Below are 20,900 nucleotides of genomic sequence, written 5' to 3'. Positions count from 1 at the left end.
CAAGAGAGACGATAATATCTTGGATAAAAGATCTAGCACACTAGTTATTGACTCTCCCTTTGGTTGGGTACAGGATCCCTGAAGCAATTCTCAAGTCCTGAGAATGCCTTCTGATTAAGTCCTATCCTCACCAACCCCACGATATACCTGTGGGATGTGATGATTCTGAAGACGTTCCTGGAGGAGAAAAGAGAAAGAATCTTAATTCTGGGAGTAATAAATAAGAACTATCTCCACATCCTTGTCTTGCCTTTTATGCTTCTCAAATTACTCTTTCCTGCCCTAAAGTTAGGGTTTCCTGGTCTGTTTTCCCTTGTGTGGAGACATACAGGTAATGAGCTTGTCTTCAAAGAAGGCCACTGTATAACAGATGTTTTCACCATTGCTGGGGATAGAAACATCACAATTGTGTTTCCACCAGATCCCTATGCTGACAGGTGCAGCCTTCATACAACATACTTCAATGTCTGCCCCTTCTTCGCTGCTAGACAGTCCAGGCTTAATCCAGATTCTTTGCACTTACTTGGGAGGCACTCTACAGCAGCATCTTCCTTGTGCCCACAGTTGCTCTGGCTCCATGGTCTTGCAGGACATTCCCACAAGGAAGACTCGTCCCCTGTGCAGTTTACTTCATTGAGCCATATGGGTCCAGTCCCCTGACCAAATGCTGCTTCTTTTAGTGCCGTCATAGCTTTGCCACAGCCCAGCTGTCGACACACCACCTGAGCATCGTTAAGATCCCAGGAGTCATCACACACTGTCCCCCAGGACCCTTCATGCCAGACCTCCACACGTCCAGAACAATCCGTGTGTCCTTCCTGAAGTCGTATCTTGTCTGAAAAATCAGACATACCTTGGTTATTTCAGAGAATATAAAAGCTTCTGAAAGGTTATAGCAGAAAAGAGAGATTAGATACTCTAGGTTATAAAAATCTGTCTAAAAACCTAATTTATTTAATGTGTATTTTAGGAATTTATATTGTTTATAACATTTCTCTTTTATGAAAGTATGCGTTCTTTCAGCAAACTGTGTCTATTTCATCCAGTACATAAAAATCATAGTGTGACCCAGGCAATCCATGTAATTGTGGAACACTAAGTTCTCTCAAAGAGACGAGAGCCTGGGAAATTGCCAGGTGGACAGAAATCATCTCATAGCATAAGAAGATATAGAATGGGGAAATACTTCAGGATTGATATTTTTGCGGTAATTTTCCTTATATCAATGCAGAGAAATAATATTTGAAAAGAAAATGGGAAAACTACGGAAGATCATTGAATAGTTGCACACTGAATCACATTTTCTGCTCCTCATCTGTTCTCAGAAAAAGTAATCAAATAAAACTTTCAAGCAGAGCAAATGGAGTATGATAGTCTTTGGAATAATGATCACTGATCTGGAATACACACACATGCACACACACACACACACACACACACGTGCTAAATTAAATAAAATCAATCAAACTGTGTAGATAGAATCGGTCTTACTTACCTGGAGGCTACCTATCCCTGCTTAATGGGAATTAGCAAGATGGTGTGAGAACAGAAAAATAATGTATCTTTTCTCAGAAGGTGACAGTGGAGGTGTGGAATGAAAATTTCACATTGACCAATGGATACTTACTGTCACACATAATCCAGGTCTCCTCAGATGGGCTGGCCAGCTTTTGTTTCCATGGAGATGATGGGCACTGCCACAATGTGTCAGGTCCTTTAGGGCACTGAACATTGTCTACCCACATGAACTGTGTTTTGTCCGAAGATGCAGGTTTAATGTTTCCCTTGTCAGCACAGCCAAGCTGCCTGCATACCACCTCCATGGTGGTTGTAGACATGTTACTTCTGCCAACACTGCCCCAAGCTCCATTGTAAAAAACTTCCAAGCGCCCTGTACAGGTCTCTCTGTCACTTTCACTGGACAGTCTCAAAGACATGAACTCTGTGGAGAAATACAGAATTAGTAGTTTCATATCTTCTCTGAACACTCAGAAGACTCCCTCCCTCTTCTCTGATGTGAGAATGGCTTTAGAAATAGGTACAATTTGTAAGTTAATTGTAATTCTTTAGTAACTTCTAGATGAATTAGTATACTTTAGAAAACACAGTGTTTATTCTATATACAACTTTAGGTTTTCTACTCTTGGGTTTTGTACTCTGGGACCGCGTTAGAAAGTTGTTAGTTATTCTGAGATGCTTTCCAGATTCAATCTAAGCCTCAAGCCTTCTTTCCATGACATAGTTTGGATTTTCTCTCTAGTTACTGTAGTGTTAGCCTCAAGAATCTTATTCTGTTTAGTTTGTTGTTAATTAACACTCAGAATTGTGCACATAAAATTCTTTGGATCACTGAGATGTTTCAATACATGTATACATTGTGTTATGATCAAATAAGGGTATTTAGTATATCCATCACCTCAAATATTTATCATTTCTTTGTGTATTCTTTTTGGCAACTGTCTTTGATAGATAAATGAGATGCAAGTACTAAAATTAATATTTTATATACATTACCTTATACATTATCTTGAAATATTTCCTTTTTTGGACATTTCACAATTTTGCTGTGGATGTTCTCTACTAGATTTATATAATTATATCATTAAATAGGAATCAATCACTTCTAGCATATAGAATATTTCACTTCCCTAATTACTGAGTGATAGTATTGTGTTCTCAAGTATATTACAACAGAGGACAATTTTCTATTTCATAATAGTCTCTGAAACTCATCATATATACAAAACAAAAGGAGTAGCATGTTATGGTAAATTTTGATCCTATGACAAGCAAGTATCATTTATCTGCTTGGAAGCAATACTTGGGCATGGTAATTATCTTTGTCCATGACTATCTTAATGATGCATAGAATGTATTTTTATTCCTTTTACTCTATTTTATTAATCTATTTTGATTAGCATCACCATATTAATATAATATTGAATGGCCCATGAATATATATAGATATATGTGTGTGTATATATATATATATATATATATATATATATAGAGAGAGAGAGAGAGAGAGAGAGAGAGAGAGAGAGAATATATATACTCTTTATATATCTATATATATATATTCATGATATCCAGTCTTGTTTCTGCATTTTGATCTTTATAATACTATGCTATCTTGTGATGAGGAAGCACTAACTCATCAAACTCATACTTCTGGGCTTTTTACTCTGGCAATAGTTTCCCTTGAACATGCTTTTCAGGGAAATATTTCAGATTAATTTTCTTCAGTACCCTTTGGCCCTTCTCAGTCCTTTTTAATGTAACTTTGGCCAGGAGTATGTGCAGAACTTACCTGAACAGATGACTCCTGCATCCTCCTTATGCCTGCAATTGTGCCTTCCCCAGCCATGTGAATGGCACTGCCAAATATAAGATTCTTTTCCATTGCAGTTCAGCTCGTCCAGCCAAATAGGCCCTGTTCCTTCCCCAAAATGAGCAGAACTAGTGGCATTAATGGCCACTCCACAGCCCAGCTGTCTGCATACCACGTGGGCATCCTTCAGATCCCAGCTGTCATCACAGACGGTGCCCCACGAACCCTCATGATAGACCTCCACTCTCCCAGAGCAGCGACCTCCTCCATTCTCCAGTCGAAGCTGACCACTTGCTGGAAAGTGAAATGAAATATTAATAAAATGCATTCTTAAGATCAAGATTAAGGCCATTTTTATAGATTGATCACTGATTCTCACCTATGCAGGGAACAGCCCTTTCTTCGGAAATGGCAGAGATTGTTGGGTCTGAAGATGATGAATTACAGGGGGACAAGGTCTGGGACATGTTTCCTGCAAACACCAAACTGCTCAGTCTTATAACATACAAAAGATTAGGGTAAAGAATGGAAGTCAGATGGAGAGTTACACAGATGAACTGAGGACAGACACAGCTTAAGTGAGAGAGGATGGTGTATGGGTCAACCAGGCTAGGAATGAACTGGGTGCTTTGAGAAGGCTTGGCACATAGTGAGCACTAGATAATGAGGTTCATGAAATTTAAGTTCATTTGTCCTCTAAAGAGGCAAATGAGAAAAGTATTCTAACACATTTCTCATGATCCTCAAAATGGACCATTTTCTTTTGCTTTGCTTCTTCATCGCTATGCATACATCTGGTCCTAAAGCACACCACCATCATGGAAGAGGTTCACTATTGGCTGCCCTCCATCCTCTTACCTGAGCAGATTACAGAAGCTACTTGCCCTGCAGAACATAGTGGTGAACCTAGAGCAGTTACGAGGCAATCTCCCATGTGCTGCTCAGTCCCAGTGCAATGGAACATGTGCCTCCAGACCTGACCATTTCCTTTCCCGAAACGTGCTCCTCCTGGGGTAGAAAGAGCAACTCCACATTTAAGCTGTTGGCATAAAACATGGGCATCTTCTATGTCCCAGTGAGAGCTGCAGAGGGATCCCCAGACTCCAAGCACTTTGAGTTCCACTCTTCCTTCACACAAAGACTTGCCATTCATCAGGCGGATTTCTGTGTATCCTAGAAGGAGACAGGGCTTGAAAAAAGATGTCTGTGACCATCTAACCTTATGCCCTTCACAACATTGCAACTAATTGAAGACATTCTCTGACTCTTACTTGAGCAGACTACACCAACATCTCTGTTGTGGCTGCAAGTCCCATCTGGGCGGATTGCTGTTGGGCAGAGTGAAAGATGGGACTCATGCCCTTCACATTGGAATTCTTCAGCCCAGTTCTGCCCAGTTCCTTCTCCAAAGTGTGCCCCTCCTAGGATAGAGATGACTGTGCCACATTGTAAGTCTCTGCACAGCACATTGGCAGCTTCCAGAGAGAAGTCAGAATCACAGACCGTGCCCCAAGTGTCGCCATGTTTTACTTCAACACGACCAGAGCAGGGAATGTCCCCTCCAACCAGTCTGGGTTCTCTGTGGGCTGAAAATAATAGTATTTCAGTGATATGTAATACAATTTTCAGATTTACTTCATGAAGGAATGAGAAAGGGAATAAAGAATGGGAATAGTAAGTCAGTGCACTTCCATTTTCTACACTGTTCCTCTTAGATTTTCTGCCTAGTGTTGACCATAGTAAGTTCTAGACCTCCTGTTCCTCACTGGGCCCATCCTTCTGAGAAAATTCTGGAACTTCAGTTTTTCAGCTAGCAATTCCCAGAAGCAATTACTTTTTCCTTCAGTCATTCCATTTACATTATTCATAACATTTGGAGCAACACCGCCTCTAGCTCTTACCTGTACTCGAGCCTCAATTCACAGCAATCTGGGGTCTCCTAAAGTTTTTTGATGATTCTATGTGGTGTTCTACTGCACCTCAGTTTCCAAAGTGAACATCAGATTTCTCTTTAATATCTGCTATACTTGATATAGATGACTTTCCTTTCTCCTGTTCTTGCCTTCCTTTCTGATTGTGTCTTAGCAAAACCCTTCACATATTCCTTTAGCCATGGTTCTGTCCTCAACCTTCTTATATGTCCAATGGAGACCTCTCAACTACCAATAAATGCATTTTGTCATACTTTTCTCTTTAATTTTATAATAATAAATATACCTACTTGGACATCTGAAACTTAAGGTACTAAAAACTGAAAGAATTACTGGATGATAAACCTCACTACATTCTTGACTCAGTTGATGATATAGAGACCAACCAGAGTCACATAAAATTGAACTTTTTTGGCAGTACTAGGATTTGAACTCAGGGCTTACTACACAGGTGCTCTACACTTGAGCCACTCTGCCAGCCCATTTTGCATGGGTTATTTTTTGGTAGAGTCTGGTTTTATGGCTGACTGGCCTGGACTGTGATCCTCCTATTTTTGCTTCCTCGTGTAGATAGGATGACAGGCACACACCAGCCTACCCAGTCATTAGTTCGAATGGGGTGGTGTGAAATTTTTGCCTGGGCTGACTTTTATCTGTGATCCTCCTGATCCCTGTCTCCCAAGTGGCTAGGATTACAGGTTTGAGTTGCTGTGCCTGGCCTGAGCTAATTTTTATCACCACAAATAATGGCAGTAATATTGATAATAGACAATATTAAGCATTATTACATGTGGAACATTTTAATAAAAATTTAACAAAGAATTTTATTTAAACTTTATAATTACCTTAGGAAATAATTATTAATATTATTCCAATTCTACAGACAGGAAAACTGAAGCATAGAGAGGTGCACTAATTGTCTGAGGTTACACAGAGAGTTAATAAAAGGACAGAATTTGAAGCCAGGCAATGTATTCCAGACTTAGAACTCTGAAGCTCATAGTACCATGAACATATAGAAAATTACCAATGTCTGTCTTCTACCACTTTTCTTCTTCTCCATATTGATTACTATTGATTTAATAGTCTGCCTTTTAGATCATTGTAGTAGCTTCCAAAGGAGCCTCCTTGCTTCTGAACCCTCCTTTCAAGTAATCTATGCCATGAATATAAATATATTATGAATTTCAAATGTTTCTACACTGTTTTGTCTTTTCGATGTTTCCTCACCATTGACACTATATATTTTTTCCCAACAATTGCTATTAAGCACAGATAATGTATTCTGACTCTGTTTTAGGTATTTTACAGACTAAACAGTTGTCATATGAAGACAGATAATAGTAATATTACTAATATTAACCATATCATGATAGCTCACACTTGCTTATCATTTGCTGTGTGATTCCTATGACATAGTCATTGTTATCCCCATTTTAATTTTGGGGAAATGGCAGCACAAAAAGCTTTAGATACCCAGTGTCAGCCAGTTATTAAAGTTAAGGCCACACAATAAATACGAATCCAGTGACAGACTTGAAATACTATATGCGAGTACCTTGAATGCATTAGCATCTATCACTCATTCCAATGCCCGGCCCAAACATTCTTGGTCATGTGATGATTTTTCATGCTTCTGTGTCCCTGCTTAAACTTTTCTCTCTACATATAGTGCATTTCTCTACCTTACATACCAGGGAAAAGGCTGCTTTTTTTTGAAACATTTCTTTTTTTTTTTCATTTTTCTTTTATTATTCATATGTGCATACAAGGCTTGGTTCATTTCTCCCCCCTGTCCCCACCCCCTCCCTTACCACCCACTCCGCCCCCTCCCTCTCCCCCCCTTCAATACCCAGCAGAAACTATTTTGCCCTTATTTCTAATTTTGTTGTAGAGAGAGTATAAGCAATAATAGGAAGGAACAAGGGTTTTTGCTGGTTGAGATAAGGATAGCTATACAGGGCACTGACTCACATTGATTTTTTTGAAACATTTCAATTTCTCGCTAAGATGGGGAGTTTTCCCAAATAAACAGTGTGTGAAGTAGCGCTTAAAGAATTCAATCATGAAGTTGTGTGATGGAATTAGGAATTGTTAAGTCATTTAGTACAGCTGGAATTTAAAATATAAAGAAAAGAAACACCAGATATAAGAAATGGAATTCAGATTATGAAAATGTTCTTTGTCATTAAAGGGACACAATCACCAAGAAAAGTAAGGGTTTCTTTTAACAAACTTGAGTAACTTGGAAAATACAAACAATTTCTTCTTATTGATTTCTTGAAGAAAAGAAGTACATTAGATGTTGGATCTTCTAAAGAGTCTAAGTCCTTTACAGATGTCTTCTGACAGTCATCACTAATTCTTGCGATCCTTACAGGTTGCTATCACTATGACATAACATCAGCCCTGTCAATTTGTATACTCTAGTTTCTCTTCAAATCATATTAATCTTTTATCTTATACCAAAATGTCTTTGAAATCATTCCGGATATGCCTATATTCTGTATTTTAGTGACATTGAATACCTCAGCATGTCAAAAGTTCACCAATTATCCATTAATTCTGCACAAAATCCCTATCTAAATATAAGAAGTAGAACACTTTTCTTTCTAAACATAACTCAGAGTTTAAAGCAAATAATGCTTCTACAACGCAAGTATCCAATAACTTTTGAGTTAGAAAGTCCGTAACTTCTTGCTGAGTTATCTGAGCATGAAATTCCCCTAACATATGCATTGACTAGTATGCACATGTTTCTGTTGGTTCATGTTGGGCAGCCCTAAATCTTTAAATAAAGTCACTTTGATAGATCAGTCCGAATAAGGTTTCTTCTAACTTCTGTCTCACTCATTTGAAGCCATTTCAGGTGAAATAAAATGCAACCAGTTAAAAACACAGGAGAAACAAAAATTTTTCCCTCCCATGATGATGATCTGGATCAGAAGATAAATTTGTCTACCCAAAACATAACTTGGATACTCCATTTTTCAGTCTTTATTTAATGAATCTGCTGAAACATAACATCCATACCATCCATGAGTTGACTTCCTTATGTCACTTTTCCTTTATACATGTTGGAAATGTTAGATATTAAGCTCTTAAGGAATTGTTTTCCCTGAAAATATTTGTGACTGCATTCATTTGTACATAAGTCATTAAATAAATTTTGTGCCTGGATTTGTGCTCCTTTGATTAACAAGTTAACTTTCCCCCAGCAAAATAACTAAGTCTATATTTACTTCTTTCTCTATAAAATAAAGGACAAATGTAAGAAATAATTAATTAGAATAATTTCCTTTTGTTCAGTAATAGATAAAATATACAATATGATTTTAACAAGTATAAATACATTTTCATCATTTGGGAGTTATAACTTGGAGCTTGCAGGATTGAAAAGAGACCTTAAGTGTCGTTTCCCTCAAACTGAGGTGGTGATAAAATGCAGCCATATCAGAAGATAAAAATAATACTCCACATATAAAAATAATGAGTCTCCAGTAAAAAACAGATTTAGGTTTTTTCTCTCAACCCTGAAGTTCAGATAACCTTAAGGCACTTGCCAACACTTAAAAAGAAGGGGCTGGTCTCAGTATATATCAAACTCTGCAAATATGCCCTTTGACTATAATTACTTTCACACAGTTTTGATAAATAGACTGGGTTAAGGTAACTAAACTAGGAGCCTATGAAGTTTGGAGAGAACTGTTCTGCTGACTTTGAAAATAGCTGACATTAGCCAATGATTACTCAATTTTCGAAGCAAGCTTGGGACATCTAAACCCATTTCAGCAGAAACTGGATTGTGAACGATGTGAAGCTTTCAGATATTCACTCAGATATGACTATGAAAAATAATATAGCAGGAAGAACTGCCCTGAGGACTGCACCTCAACCTATCAAAGACAGCAGGAAAAGGAACCTACTCAATGGCAGAACTTGGACTATAGACTGTCTTTGCAAATAGTTTATCACTCACTTCTAGTAGGATTTGATAGTTCCGATAATAAAAATAATTATATGTGCTTCTTGGTGGCCATAGCTACCAAAATAGTCTAAAACTGACTATTTAACTTATTTATTTTTTTATTTAACTTATTTTAAAAGAGAAAAATTAAGCTCTCTTTTAACCAGTGTCCTTTGGCTTTCTTTTGGATGCAGTTGAGCCCAATGCTAATTAATTTTAGTATAATTAATTGAAAAACATGCAAACCTTTCTAAATTCAAAAGGAAATTATCAGGCACACAGTATGCTCACATATACCCACAGAGACACACAACCCCTTAAAAATGTCATAGAGTGAAACACAACTTTAGTTTTAGCATAATATGTAGTCTGACAATACATATGTATGTGTATATATATATACATATATATAATAACACTGTGATAGCATAGCAGTGCATAAATGTCAAATGTATCTCTCATCTCAAAAATGAAATCCAATCATATTCCTTTTAAAAATAAATCCCAATTCTATGATGAATAAAAGTGATGCACCTAAACAATGATTCATAGATGTTGAAGATAAGACAATAAAAAGCAAATAAAACAGTAATAATGATAGTATTAGACACATTTGATTCAGGACAAAAACCATTCAACCATAGAAAGAAGGATGGTTCATAATGTTAAAATGAACAATTTACTATAGAACAATCATAGGAAAGTCTATGCCCCAGATTAACACACCAATTTATGAGTTATAGGTTACAGCTCCTGTGGACTCAGTGGAAAACCTGCAACCTCCAGTATTTATATTAATAAATAAGAAAGAATCAAAGGTACAAATCCAACTCAAGAAGTTAGGATCAAAAAAGAAACTGAATTTTAGTAAGTCTGAAATTAATTACTAGGAAGATGAACAAATTTTAATGAATTAGAAAATGAAGGCAGTATTAATTTTGTAAAAATTAAAATGCTAGTTCTTTAAAAACAAATTAAGATAAACCTTTATATAATCTCACAAATAAGGGAGATCAAAAGCAAAAATAAATGTCTATGCTAATAAATAATAAGAAGAAAAGAGGTCATAAAGTATAAGTATTCTATAAGTACTGATAGGAAGTTATGGTAGAGATATTTTACCACATGAACATCCAAATAGCAGGCAATATAACAAAAGCAGTGATACCTATATCTGGATATGTGTGAGTTTTCTTGTGTATATCTTAAATAATATGCAAATTCCTTAACTACATAAGTTGTGAGGAATAAAATGGAATAGCTAGGAATACATGGATATATTTCCTAGTCATGTAGTTATTTAAAAGTAATATGGTGATTCAAATTTCTATCTTAAAAGAGTACCTTTTCTCAATCAGCAAACAATATCGATGTAACCAGAGGTAAGCACAGTTTGTAACATCAGGGGAAGAGGAAGGCATCTCGAAGAAAACACAGGCTAAGGGGTGTCTGGGGGAAAACCACTGGTTATTGGACCTGCAGAACATGAGAGTGTATAAAATGTGACTGAATCTTACAATGTTTTGTTTTTTCTCACACTGTTTTCTCTAGTGTCTTTTTGCCTATATATCACCTATATATCAGTTATGCCTATATATCACCTTAGAGTTATTAAAAGGACATCAACTTTTAATAAAGTTAGTATTTGTAAAAGTATGATTCACATAATATACTAAACATTATCCACAAGCTTGGTCAACTAACAGCTTATTTCTGAACTTACAAAAAATCTTATTTCTGAACTTTTATAAAAAATAAACATAAATGTTCAATCGGAAGAAAATTCTTTCACAGTAAAATAAAAGGGAGCCTAAAGGATCCCAAAGGTAAGTATAATTGGTTTATTCAACATAGGTTTTTGTTTGTATATTTTGTGGGATAGATTTTTGTGTGTGTGTGCCATTATTGGAGTTTTGGACTCAGGGACTCACAGTGGATAGGCAGGCACTCTACCACTTGAGCTACAACCCCCACTCCTTTTTGTTTTATTTAGTTTTCAAAGAGGGTCTTATATTTTTTTCCTGGGGCAGCATAGTCCTCTATCTTCCTATTTATGCCTTCCACTTAGCTGGGATAGACAGACACAAGCCACAGAGATGAAAGATGCGAGCCACGATGCCCAGTTTTTTTGAAATGGAGGTCTTTGTAACTTTTTTTCCCAGGCTGGCCTAGAACTGTGATCCTCCCAATCTTTATCTCCCAAATAGCTGGAATTGCAGGCATGAGCCTCCATTCCCAGCCCCAGAATATTTGTTTTTTTAATCAATTGGTAACATTCCTATGAAAGACATAAAAATTTTAATCCCCATAACCTTTCACACATCCACTGATTTAAAAAGTACTCAAAAATCGAAATGAGCAAAAAAGTGAACACATCTCTCCAAGGTAAAAGATGAACTGTGAATTTTTCTGACACTCTCACAATGTAATTTGTATAGATATTTTCTGGTTTCATGAGAGCAATCTAATCAATGTTTCTTTTTCTTTGAGGGTATTAGTGGACATTTACACTTTTGGAAGCATTATTCTTACCAAGTAGATTGAAAGTCTTACCTGAGCAGGTAACTTGAGCTTCTGTATAGTGATCACAAGAAAGTCCACCCCATTGCCAATTCTTGCAGTCCCAGATAGAAGTTTCATTTCCACTACAGCTGTTTATAAACAGCCATGTGTTTGTTTCCTTAACTTTGGAATACATTTTAGCAGATACTTGAAGGGCAGATCCACATCCCAGCTGTCTGCAAACCACATCAGCTTCTTTTAGTGTCCAGCCTCTGTTACACACCATCCCTACCAGTTTCTGAATTTCCACTTCCACTGCCCCAGCACAGCGGCTGTCTCCACCTACAAGTCTCAGCTCCAGATCAGTTCCATCTGCAAAAAATATATATATAAGTCTAAGCTATAAACACCTATGGAGGTTTGTTCCCAAAGAATATTTTTAGTCTTCCTCATTCCCACAGACTGAAACACTGGAAATTATGGCTAACCTTGTTTTTGGCATTTTAAGAAGCAACAAGTATAGACCATGAATTTCATTAGAAATGGTAATGTAGTTCTGAGAATTATTAAAAACTGTCAATGGAAGAGAAATATGAGCAATTCTGCTACAAAGAATTGATCACTTCTGTTTTTAATCCCAGCTACTCAGGAGGCACAGATCAAGAGGATTACAGTTGAAGGCTATCCCTGGCAAAAAATAAAGTTAACTGGGCCCAATCTAAACAAAAAAGGTGGGGCAAACTAGCACAAACCTGTCATCCCACCTATGCAGGGGGCACATAAGTAGGAGAATGGCAGTCCAGATCAACTGGGGGAAAAATGGAAAATCTTATTTTAAAAATGACTAAAGCAAAAAGGGCTGGGAGTATGGCTTAAGTGGTAGAGCTCCTGCCTGGCAAGTGAGGCCCTGAGTTCAAACTTGAGTATCACCACCAAAAAAAGACGGGGGGGAGGAAGATGGGGAGGGGGTAGTGAGAGAGACCTATAAAATTAAAACTCTGAGGTCCGAGTAGATTTAAAATCCAAAGTTTAGTCCCTGACAATAGTCTGAATAATAATGACACAGAACAGAGTCAGATAGCCCTCTACACTAGTTGAATTAAGAATGTGTCAAAGATTCTTCACAACTGTGAAGGAATTCTCAGCAATAAGTTTATCAGGTGTTTCTACTACTCACATCTCACACCTATTTTTACTCTTAAAGATCATGTGTTCTTCATTCTTCACACTCTTGGATCTTGTTTCTTTTTCTTACCGGAACATGTCACGCCAGCATCTTCATGATGATTGCAGTAATGCTTTCCCCACTCATGGTGATTGCACTGCCAGATTGCAGATTCGTGCCCTTGGCAGGAAACACTGTCAAGCCAGATGTGTCCAGATCCCTCACTGGCATTAACTCGACCAATGGTGGTGACAGTAGTTGGGCATCCCAGTTGCTTACATGCCACAGCAGCATCATTACTGTCCCAGCCATCATCACACACAGTCCCCCATTCTTCTTGGAATTTCACTTCCAATCTTCCTGAACATTCACTGAGTCCATCTACTACTCTCAGGGTCAGATTTGCACCCTCTGTAACAGGGACACACAGCAAGTCAGTGATCAGGAAATCAGAATAAGGGTGACTATAAATAACTCTGCTTGAGATGGTTACAGAGAGAAGAGACGACAATCATGATACACTACCACTGAGACTCATTAAAGATGGAAGGAGGACTTTTCAGTAAGAGAGAACATACTTCAGAAAGCATTCCAGAGGTGATATAGAATCTGAATTTTATGTGGAGAACTGCTTGTTAGACCACCACAATTTTTGTAGAATTGCTTACTTTTCTTGTTAAAATACATTTGCATGTGCTTAGGTTTTACCTTCATTCCAGTTCGTATCAATAATCAACACCACATTTTGTCACTGACTGCATTGCCCATCTATATACCTGGTTTGTACTGTAAACCTGGACTCTTTGTGAGCAAACCCTTAGTTTAAAGGTAGAGCAGAGTTGGGAAAAGGCAAACATTACTCTTTTAATCTTCTGAAATCAATATTCCTTAAAAAACAGACCTAGATTCTGAAAAATATGTGTGATAAAATAAACAGCCTTCACTCTCTAGAGTTTTTTTGGGGAAGGGGAGGCATTCACAATCCTATTTATGTGATACTTCATCACATGTAAAACACACTGAGAAGAAGTGAGTATATTGGAAACTAAAGAGATTCCGAGGGTTGAAAGAACAGAAGGTATATAACTCTGTTTCATTTTCTTCAGCTGACAAAATTCATTTTCTGCAGAATCCTAATCTTTGTGCTTCTGGATATAGATGGCCATGTTGTTCAATAAGAAAAAAGCAAATTCAAGAAGTAGAGAAAAAGCCAGAAGACATTGTTTAAGCACCTGAATTCAGCTATGCATGAAGTCAATTATACCCACTAGATTTCCGTTTTGTGAGTTAGTATTCTCTCATTTTAAAATTGATTTAAATTCAATTTCCTTCTTTTGCAAAGGGAGAAGAGAGGAGAAGAGAAGACAGGAGAGGGGAGGAGAGAAGAGAGGAGAGGACAGAAGAGAGGAGAGGATCCTGGTGAAAAAAAGAGAACTTTGTAACTCTATATTTTCCTTAGTGTTGCTTTGGATTCAAAACACACTAAGTCTCTTTGAAACTAAGAAGTCAAGTGTCAAAGGAGAATGGTCCTCCCACACACCAGCCTATAGTTCATCCTGATCTAGGTACAGAACACAAGTCTCCAGAAAGATGGAATGCATGCTCACACCACAGTACTACCAGCCATGAGGCTTCAGTAGGAAACTAAACTGTTGGCTTTTTTGTTTTTACTTTTATCATTGGATTCTGTGAATTTGAACTAATGATTTCTGAAGGGGTGGGTTAATGTGGCTAAAGCTGAGACTTGTCAGCTGGAGGATGATAAGGAGGGTGTTTTACTTTAAAATTCAGAGAGCAAAATTTCCAACTTAAGCCTCTCTCCTTTCTTCTCCCTTCTTCTTCTTTTCCCACCCCTTCCACTCTCCTTCTCTCCTTTTCTTTCTTTCCCTCCTCTACTCCCTCCCTTCCCTTCATTCATTCCTTTCTTTCTTATTGGACTTTTCCTAAACACTTCTTTTGTTTTATGACTTGGAACTCAATTTCACTATTCATAATCTTTCCTGCAACTATTTCTGCTAATTTCAGTTAGAGTAAAAACCACAAGTATCAGAATTGGAACCACAAATGAAGCAATAATGAGGTGCGAAAGGCAGCAGGCTTTATTACACTTTCAAAAGACTCAAGCTTTTTATACTACCCCTTTCTTTTGTCCTTTCTTGCAGAACAAAAGATAGCTCACATCAGTACTTACCTAAGCAAATCACTCCAGCATCCTCACTATGACCACAGTTATGCTTTCCCCATCCTTGGTGATTGCAGTCCCAGAGAGCTGACTCATTTCCATTGCACATAAGATCATCAAACCAGATAGGTCCAGAACCTTCTCCAAAATTAGCTGAACCAGAGAAACTGATAGCACTTCCACATTCAAGTTGTTGGCAAACCACAGAAGCTTGATTCATATTGAAATTATCATCACATACTGTGCCCCACTGTCCTTGGAATTTGACTTCTATTCTTCCTGAACAACGGTTTCCCCCATTCACCAGTCTCATCTCCAAATTGGATCCATCTACAGCAAAGACCAGCGAAGAAGTAATATTCATACTTAAGTGATGCTAGAAAATAAGGTTTCTCTGAACTCAGAATTCAACGTTGTCCTTAAAATAGTGTCTGCTTCTGGGCACTATCCAGCTCCACATATTGGAGAATTTTAACTGTTAAAATCCAACTAACAATTAGGACTTTCATCTACATCTTCTTACCAAAAAAATGTTTCACATGTTAATGTTTTTCAATTTTCTGTGTTTTGTTCTTGTCCTTGATGAGGAAAGAAGCAAGTACTCTTCTATATAGAAATGGATAAACTTGAATCAATTTTTATTTTAAAAACCAGAATTTTACCATATGATGAAGTAGTAAATGACAATTTGGTAATTTGTTAAAGGTTTAACATTCTTATCCTTTAATTTTTCTTCATTATAAACAGCTCAGAGCATAATTAATTAAAGCTGAATTTTCAAGAAGAATGTAAGGAAAAGCAAAGATAAAAATGCATAAGCATGAATAAAAGTTTGCAAAGTCATGCTATGGAATGGCAAGTTCTTAAAAATTGAGGGGAAAAATCAATCAAACAATTCCTTCTCAAATGCCTATTTGAATAAAAGTTTTTCTCCCCCAAAGAATCTGGCACCAGTTTTAGCAACAGCTTTTATATAAGTTAATTTTTCTCTGTACATTGCCCACTAGATTTTCTATGAAGACTAAAATACCAGAGAAAAGGAGATTTGGGTTGAAATTTGGAACACTTGAAAGACAAAGACTGTTAATGGTTGAATGAAATACTTAAAATCTCTTTCCTGCAAAATTAACTCTATTTTAAAAGTTGTGAACTGTAAGCAAACACCCCCACCTGACAAGGTTTATTTTTATTGTGGACAATTATTAATAATAATTAGTAATAATAAGAGCTCACAATTAAAATCTGCATATTCTCTTCTAAGTGCATCACATATACCATCTTCTTTAGTACTTACAATTTTAAGCATTGTGTTCTATTAGCTCCAATTCATGGATCAGCAAACTAAGTTTAAATATTTGGCACAGAATCAAACATCTAGAAAACAGTAGAGCTAAGATATCGGGGAGGAGAAAGCAGGCTAGTACCAGAATATGTTCTCTTGATTATTGTGCTATATGGCCTCAGTGCCTATGATAATAATAAAATCTCATGACAGGTAGGAGTTCTGAAAATTGAGCATTAACTAGAGCAGAGAATCTCAGAAACCCCATGAAACATGTGAGTCCTTGAATGGCTATAGGTTCTTTATTATAGGGTCCAGTTGCAGCTTGAGGTATATGAATGTCAAAAAGTATGCTCAAGTCTATTCTTAGTTATACAAAACTAGAAAACTAGAGCTGAAGGCTCTTAAACATGGGCTTTGTCATGTATTTTTATAGACCTCTAACAATCAATTTGGTAATTTTATGCATGGACTAGATTACTTACATAAAAGTGGCTCATTTTACTTTGTAAGCCAAAAATATGTAGATATTTTCCCCACCAAGAATTTTGTATTTCATATGAAATGAATAAGGAGAAATGAAGACCTCAAGAATATAGACTGGTCTTGGGATTTCCTTTGACTTATGCAAGTCTTACCTGAGCAGGTCACTCCAGCATCTTGCTGGTGAGTACAGCTATGATTTTTCCATCCATCATGTTTGCAGTCCCAAATTGCTGATTCATTCCCTTGACAAGAAACATTATTCATCCATATGAGTCCAGAACCTGCACTGGAATTAGCCCATCCAGTGGTTTTGATAGCAGTTGGACATCCTAGCTGACTACAAATCACGGAGACCTCTTTCATACTCCAACCATGATTGCACACTGTTCCCCACTCCTCCTGGATTTTTACTTCCACTCTTCCACTACACCTGTTTTCACCAGCTGCTAGCCTCAACTCCTTTTTAGCTTCTCCTGCAACAAGAATTTAAGAGAGCAAGTGGTCAAGAACACAGAGAACCAGCAAAGAACTATCATTTTTTAGATGACTTATTTATCCTTCAGGGTTCAGAACTATATTGTTCCCTTCCATGACATGATAGAGTAATGCTATTTTATAGACATTCAAATATACCCATCAGTATCACAAGCTTCAAATGAAGCAATGATTTAAAACTGGTAAAAAGCTAAGAAACACAACACTATATGATAGTTTTGTATTATGCCTGGGTAGTCTTAATTTACATAATCTTTCTGGAAAGTTTACTAGCTAAATAGAATTTTTATAGGGATAAGCCACATATGTTTCTTTCAAATCCTAAGAGCAATAAGAAAGAAGACTGATAGCAGATTTATGGGGATAAAAAGACCAGATGGCAAGAATTCAATACCATGGATTTTTAAAACAAGAGTTGAAATGTGACTAAATCACTAATCTATTTAAGTGCACATTGAAATGGAGGTATTTTCCTATTCTCATTCTCATTCTTCTACATTGAGATAAACCCCTCTCTATTCCCTTTCCCCCAAATGATTTCAGCTGCCTCTTTGGCTCTCTTTTAGCTTAATTTTGGTAGCTGGTGGTCCACCAGCCTGACTTCTTTCAATATATTTCTTTCAATACATTCCTGGCATTTGAATTCCAGAAATTTGTTCCCAAAATTCCATTTTGCTCCAATAATTCTGAGGTTTCCTCTCCTCTGCATCTTTCCCTTTTTCCAACCAGACATTATTTCCAGACTTTAATTATCATGGATTTTTCTTGTGAGTTTATTTTGTTGTGAGAGGGAACCATGTTAACATTTTGCGCTATGTGGTTAGGATATTAGGTTATTGAATGCTTTTAATATCTGATCCTTTGATTTTGCAGAGCACAGTTTTTATATGCTACTCAACATCCAGGAGAATCTTTAACTCTTCTTGTTAGAGTGAGTTAAAGTTGTAAGTAAATTTGACTATGTACTCACCGAGAGAAGTAGTGATGACAGGGGCACTGAGAAATGAGACCACAGCCACAATAAAGAGGCTCAAGTGGACAAAATGACATCTAAAACCTGTGAAAGAAAGAGAGTCACATACAATCTTCCCAAAAAGAGACTTTTGAAAAGACAGATGGCTTCAGTGTTTTGGGATTCACAAAGAAGATCAAACCAATAAAGAAAATCCTTCTAAATGGAAGACAGACATGAAAAACTCAGATCCAGGGTCCTATAGTCTGTCTCAGGGAGTTAGCTTTGAAAATGTTCTCACTTATAGGCAACCAGGGGTAAGGCAGTAGAAACAAGAATTGCAAAGGCAGGTCTTAAAGCTTGCACAATTGAAAAAGGGATCAATGAAACACAAAAGTGGATAGTTCCCCTGTAGGACAGGATAAGTTTCCTGAGATTTCTATATTTCTTTACCTCCTCAATACTCAATTAGTGATGCTGTTACCCCCATGTCAACCTGATCCATGATGTTAGATGGTAAGTTCCATGAGGGAATGGATTGTATCTACCATGTTTCAAGAGTGCCTAGGATAGTGTTTGCAAAATAGCAGCTGAATAATGGGATAAATTGTCAATATTCATACTTGCAAAATCCAACCATTGGATCTTGTCATCTCTAGATTTATCTTAAAAAGGTGTTTAGTTTTGCTATCATTTTCACTTCCCCATTCTTCTAACGCAACACTAATTTAAAAGCAAACTACTAAATGATTTTAACATGATTTTTTATGAAAAAATCATGAATTAGACCTCAGCACTCACAGTTGTTACTCTAAATTTTCTCTAGGAAATGAACTTTCAATCAGTATTCAATTCCTACATATTCTATCTTTTTAAAAACAATTACTGTTTTTATACTACATATAGTTCATTCAACTTCAGTTCCTGAATTAATTTCATCTCAACAATTTTATAAAATTTATTTTGCCAACTCTAGTCCCTTTCCCACATCTAAGTTTTAAATCTATGGCATATAGAAGTATTGCTATATAAACCTAATATTCTTTTATCATTCTTTACTCTCCTGTTTCCAGTCATATCCATTGACCATCAGAATAAATTCTAAACTCCACTAAAGAGTAAAGGCAAGATAAATGAAAGATTTTACCAGCAAATCCACAATCTTCAAGAAGCACCATTCTGAGATTTTTCTGTCCAAGTTTTGTGATTTCATTCATTCCTCAATCTCGTATTTGTCCATATAAACATTCCCCTAAAAATGTGGACCTCAAATAATCTGAAAAGAATCATCTCTCTCACAAAAATGGAAAGCCTACAGAATAGAGGTGGAGTCGACTCAAAAAAGGAAGTCATTGTTCCAGTTGGTGTTCGTTCCATATACTCTTGTGTTTTTCAGTATACAACATGAAACAACTAAAGGAAGTTGAGAAATACTTCTCACAGATTTCCAAAAAATTAGGAAGAAACATTAACTCATATATTGTTGTTGGGGTTGAATTTTTTTATTTTTTGGACTTTATCTTATTCTTTTTTTGCCATGGTTAGGGATCTAACCTGGAGCCTCTGGCATGCTAGTCAAGTGCTCTACTACTGAACCTTTAACTTTGTTGTGGACTGATGTATTAGATGCACAAAGCAGTAGCTATGGTTACATAGGTAAATTATATGAACAAAAAACTGAAGTAAAAGAGGCAAAACAATGTTTTATCAGTGTATACACTTTTCATAGTTTGTGCAGTTTGTGTCTAGACAGCATTTACACTTCTTTTGTTTTTTTGCATTTTGCTTTTTATGTTATTTTTGAACTGGGGGTACATTGTGACATTTACAAAAGTTCTTACACTATGTCATAGCTGATTCCACCTTCTCCACTATTCTCCTTTATCCCCCACCAATCCCCATTCCTGGAATAGTTTCTACAAGTCTCATTTTTTCCCTTTTTATACATGAGTACATAATATTTCCACCATATTCACCCTCAAAGACCCTTTCCTTATATCTTCGCCCCATACTTCTTTTCTAATGGATGGAGTGCATCAACAGAATTAGCTATGACTATTTAATGATTCTACTAGTTGTGAAACAAAATTAACAAACCATAGGTTTATCTTTAACTAACAGAATTATGCCTAAAGATTTTGGTCTTTTTTGAAGACCCTGAAGCAGTTCTATGACTCAGATCCAGTCCTTTATCCATGGACTATGGCAGTGCTAGCCACCCAGGGACCCTTCCAATGATCCACTGGACAATGATTCAGTATCTAAGTATTCAGTAGACATATCCAGTTATGGAACTAAAATTTAAAATGTATATAATAATAAAAAATCAATTATTTATGTTTTGTCTGTTTTACTTTAGGTGTTTTCTTTAACTATATAACTACTACTGCTTTTTATGTGTCTAGTATATTAGTCCAAAATAAAGTTCAAGGACTGGGGGTATATCTCAGCAGTTATTTTTCTCCCATTTTCTCATTTGTCCTTTTTTCACTACTTACAGTGGTTGTTTTGTTTTTTGTTGTTGTTGCAGTGCTGGGGATTGAACCCAGATCTTTGCATGTGCTAGGCAAGTGCTCTGCCACTTGAGCCATGCCCCAGCTCTTGTAG

General features: G+C 36.7%; 1 protein-coding gene across 3 annotated transcripts in view; it reads right to left on the bottom strand.

The window, feature by feature from the left end:
• Nucleotides 1–19,641, bottom strand: part of Cd163 (CD163 molecule) — a 28,111-nt gene extending 8,470 nt beyond the window's left edge. For 2 of the 3 annotated variants that reach the window (XR_012448883.1, XM_020174097.2), the window contains exons 1-13: nucleotides 19,441–19,640; nucleotides 18,312–18,398; nucleotides 16,999–17,319; nucleotides 15,088–15,408; nucleotides 12,987–13,307; nucleotides 11,783–12,103; nucleotides 4,603–4,917; nucleotides 4,190–4,504; nucleotides 3,711–3,803; nucleotides 3,311–3,625; nucleotides 1,628–1,942; nucleotides 524–835; nucleotides 148–177 (exon numbers count right to left, since the gene is read on the bottom strand). Coding sequence is in view for 2 of the 3 variants with exons in the window: in XM_020174097.2 (XP_020029686.1) it covers nucleotides 148–177; nucleotides 524–835; nucleotides 1,628–1,942; nucleotides 3,311–3,625; nucleotides 3,711–3,803; nucleotides 4,190–4,504; nucleotides 4,603–4,917; nucleotides 11,783–12,103; nucleotides 12,987–13,307; nucleotides 15,088–15,408; nucleotides 16,999–17,319; nucleotides 18,312–18,398; nucleotides 19,441–19,510 (3,136 nt within the window). In the remaining variant the exon portion in view is untranslated. Of the gene's footprint in view, nucleotides 1–147; nucleotides 178–523; nucleotides 836–1,627; nucleotides 1,943–3,310; nucleotides 3,626–3,710; nucleotides 3,804–4,189; nucleotides 4,505–4,602; nucleotides 4,918–11,782; nucleotides 12,104–12,986; nucleotides 13,308–15,087; nucleotides 15,409–16,998; nucleotides 17,320–18,311; nucleotides 18,399–19,440 lie in introns of all 3 variants that reach the window. The other variant, XM_074076144.1, reaches the window with a different exon arrangement.
• Nucleotides 19,642–20,900: the final 1,259 nt, after the last annotated feature.

This window comes from Castor canadensis, chromosome 6, assembly GCF_047511655.1.
Source record: "Castor canadensis chromosome 6, mCasCan1.hap1v2, whole genome shotgun sequence".
Lineage (NCBI taxonomy): Eukaryota > Metazoa > Chordata > Mammalia > Rodentia > Castoridae > Castor > Castor canadensis.
This window is presented reverse-complemented; position numbering and strand designations above follow the sequence as displayed.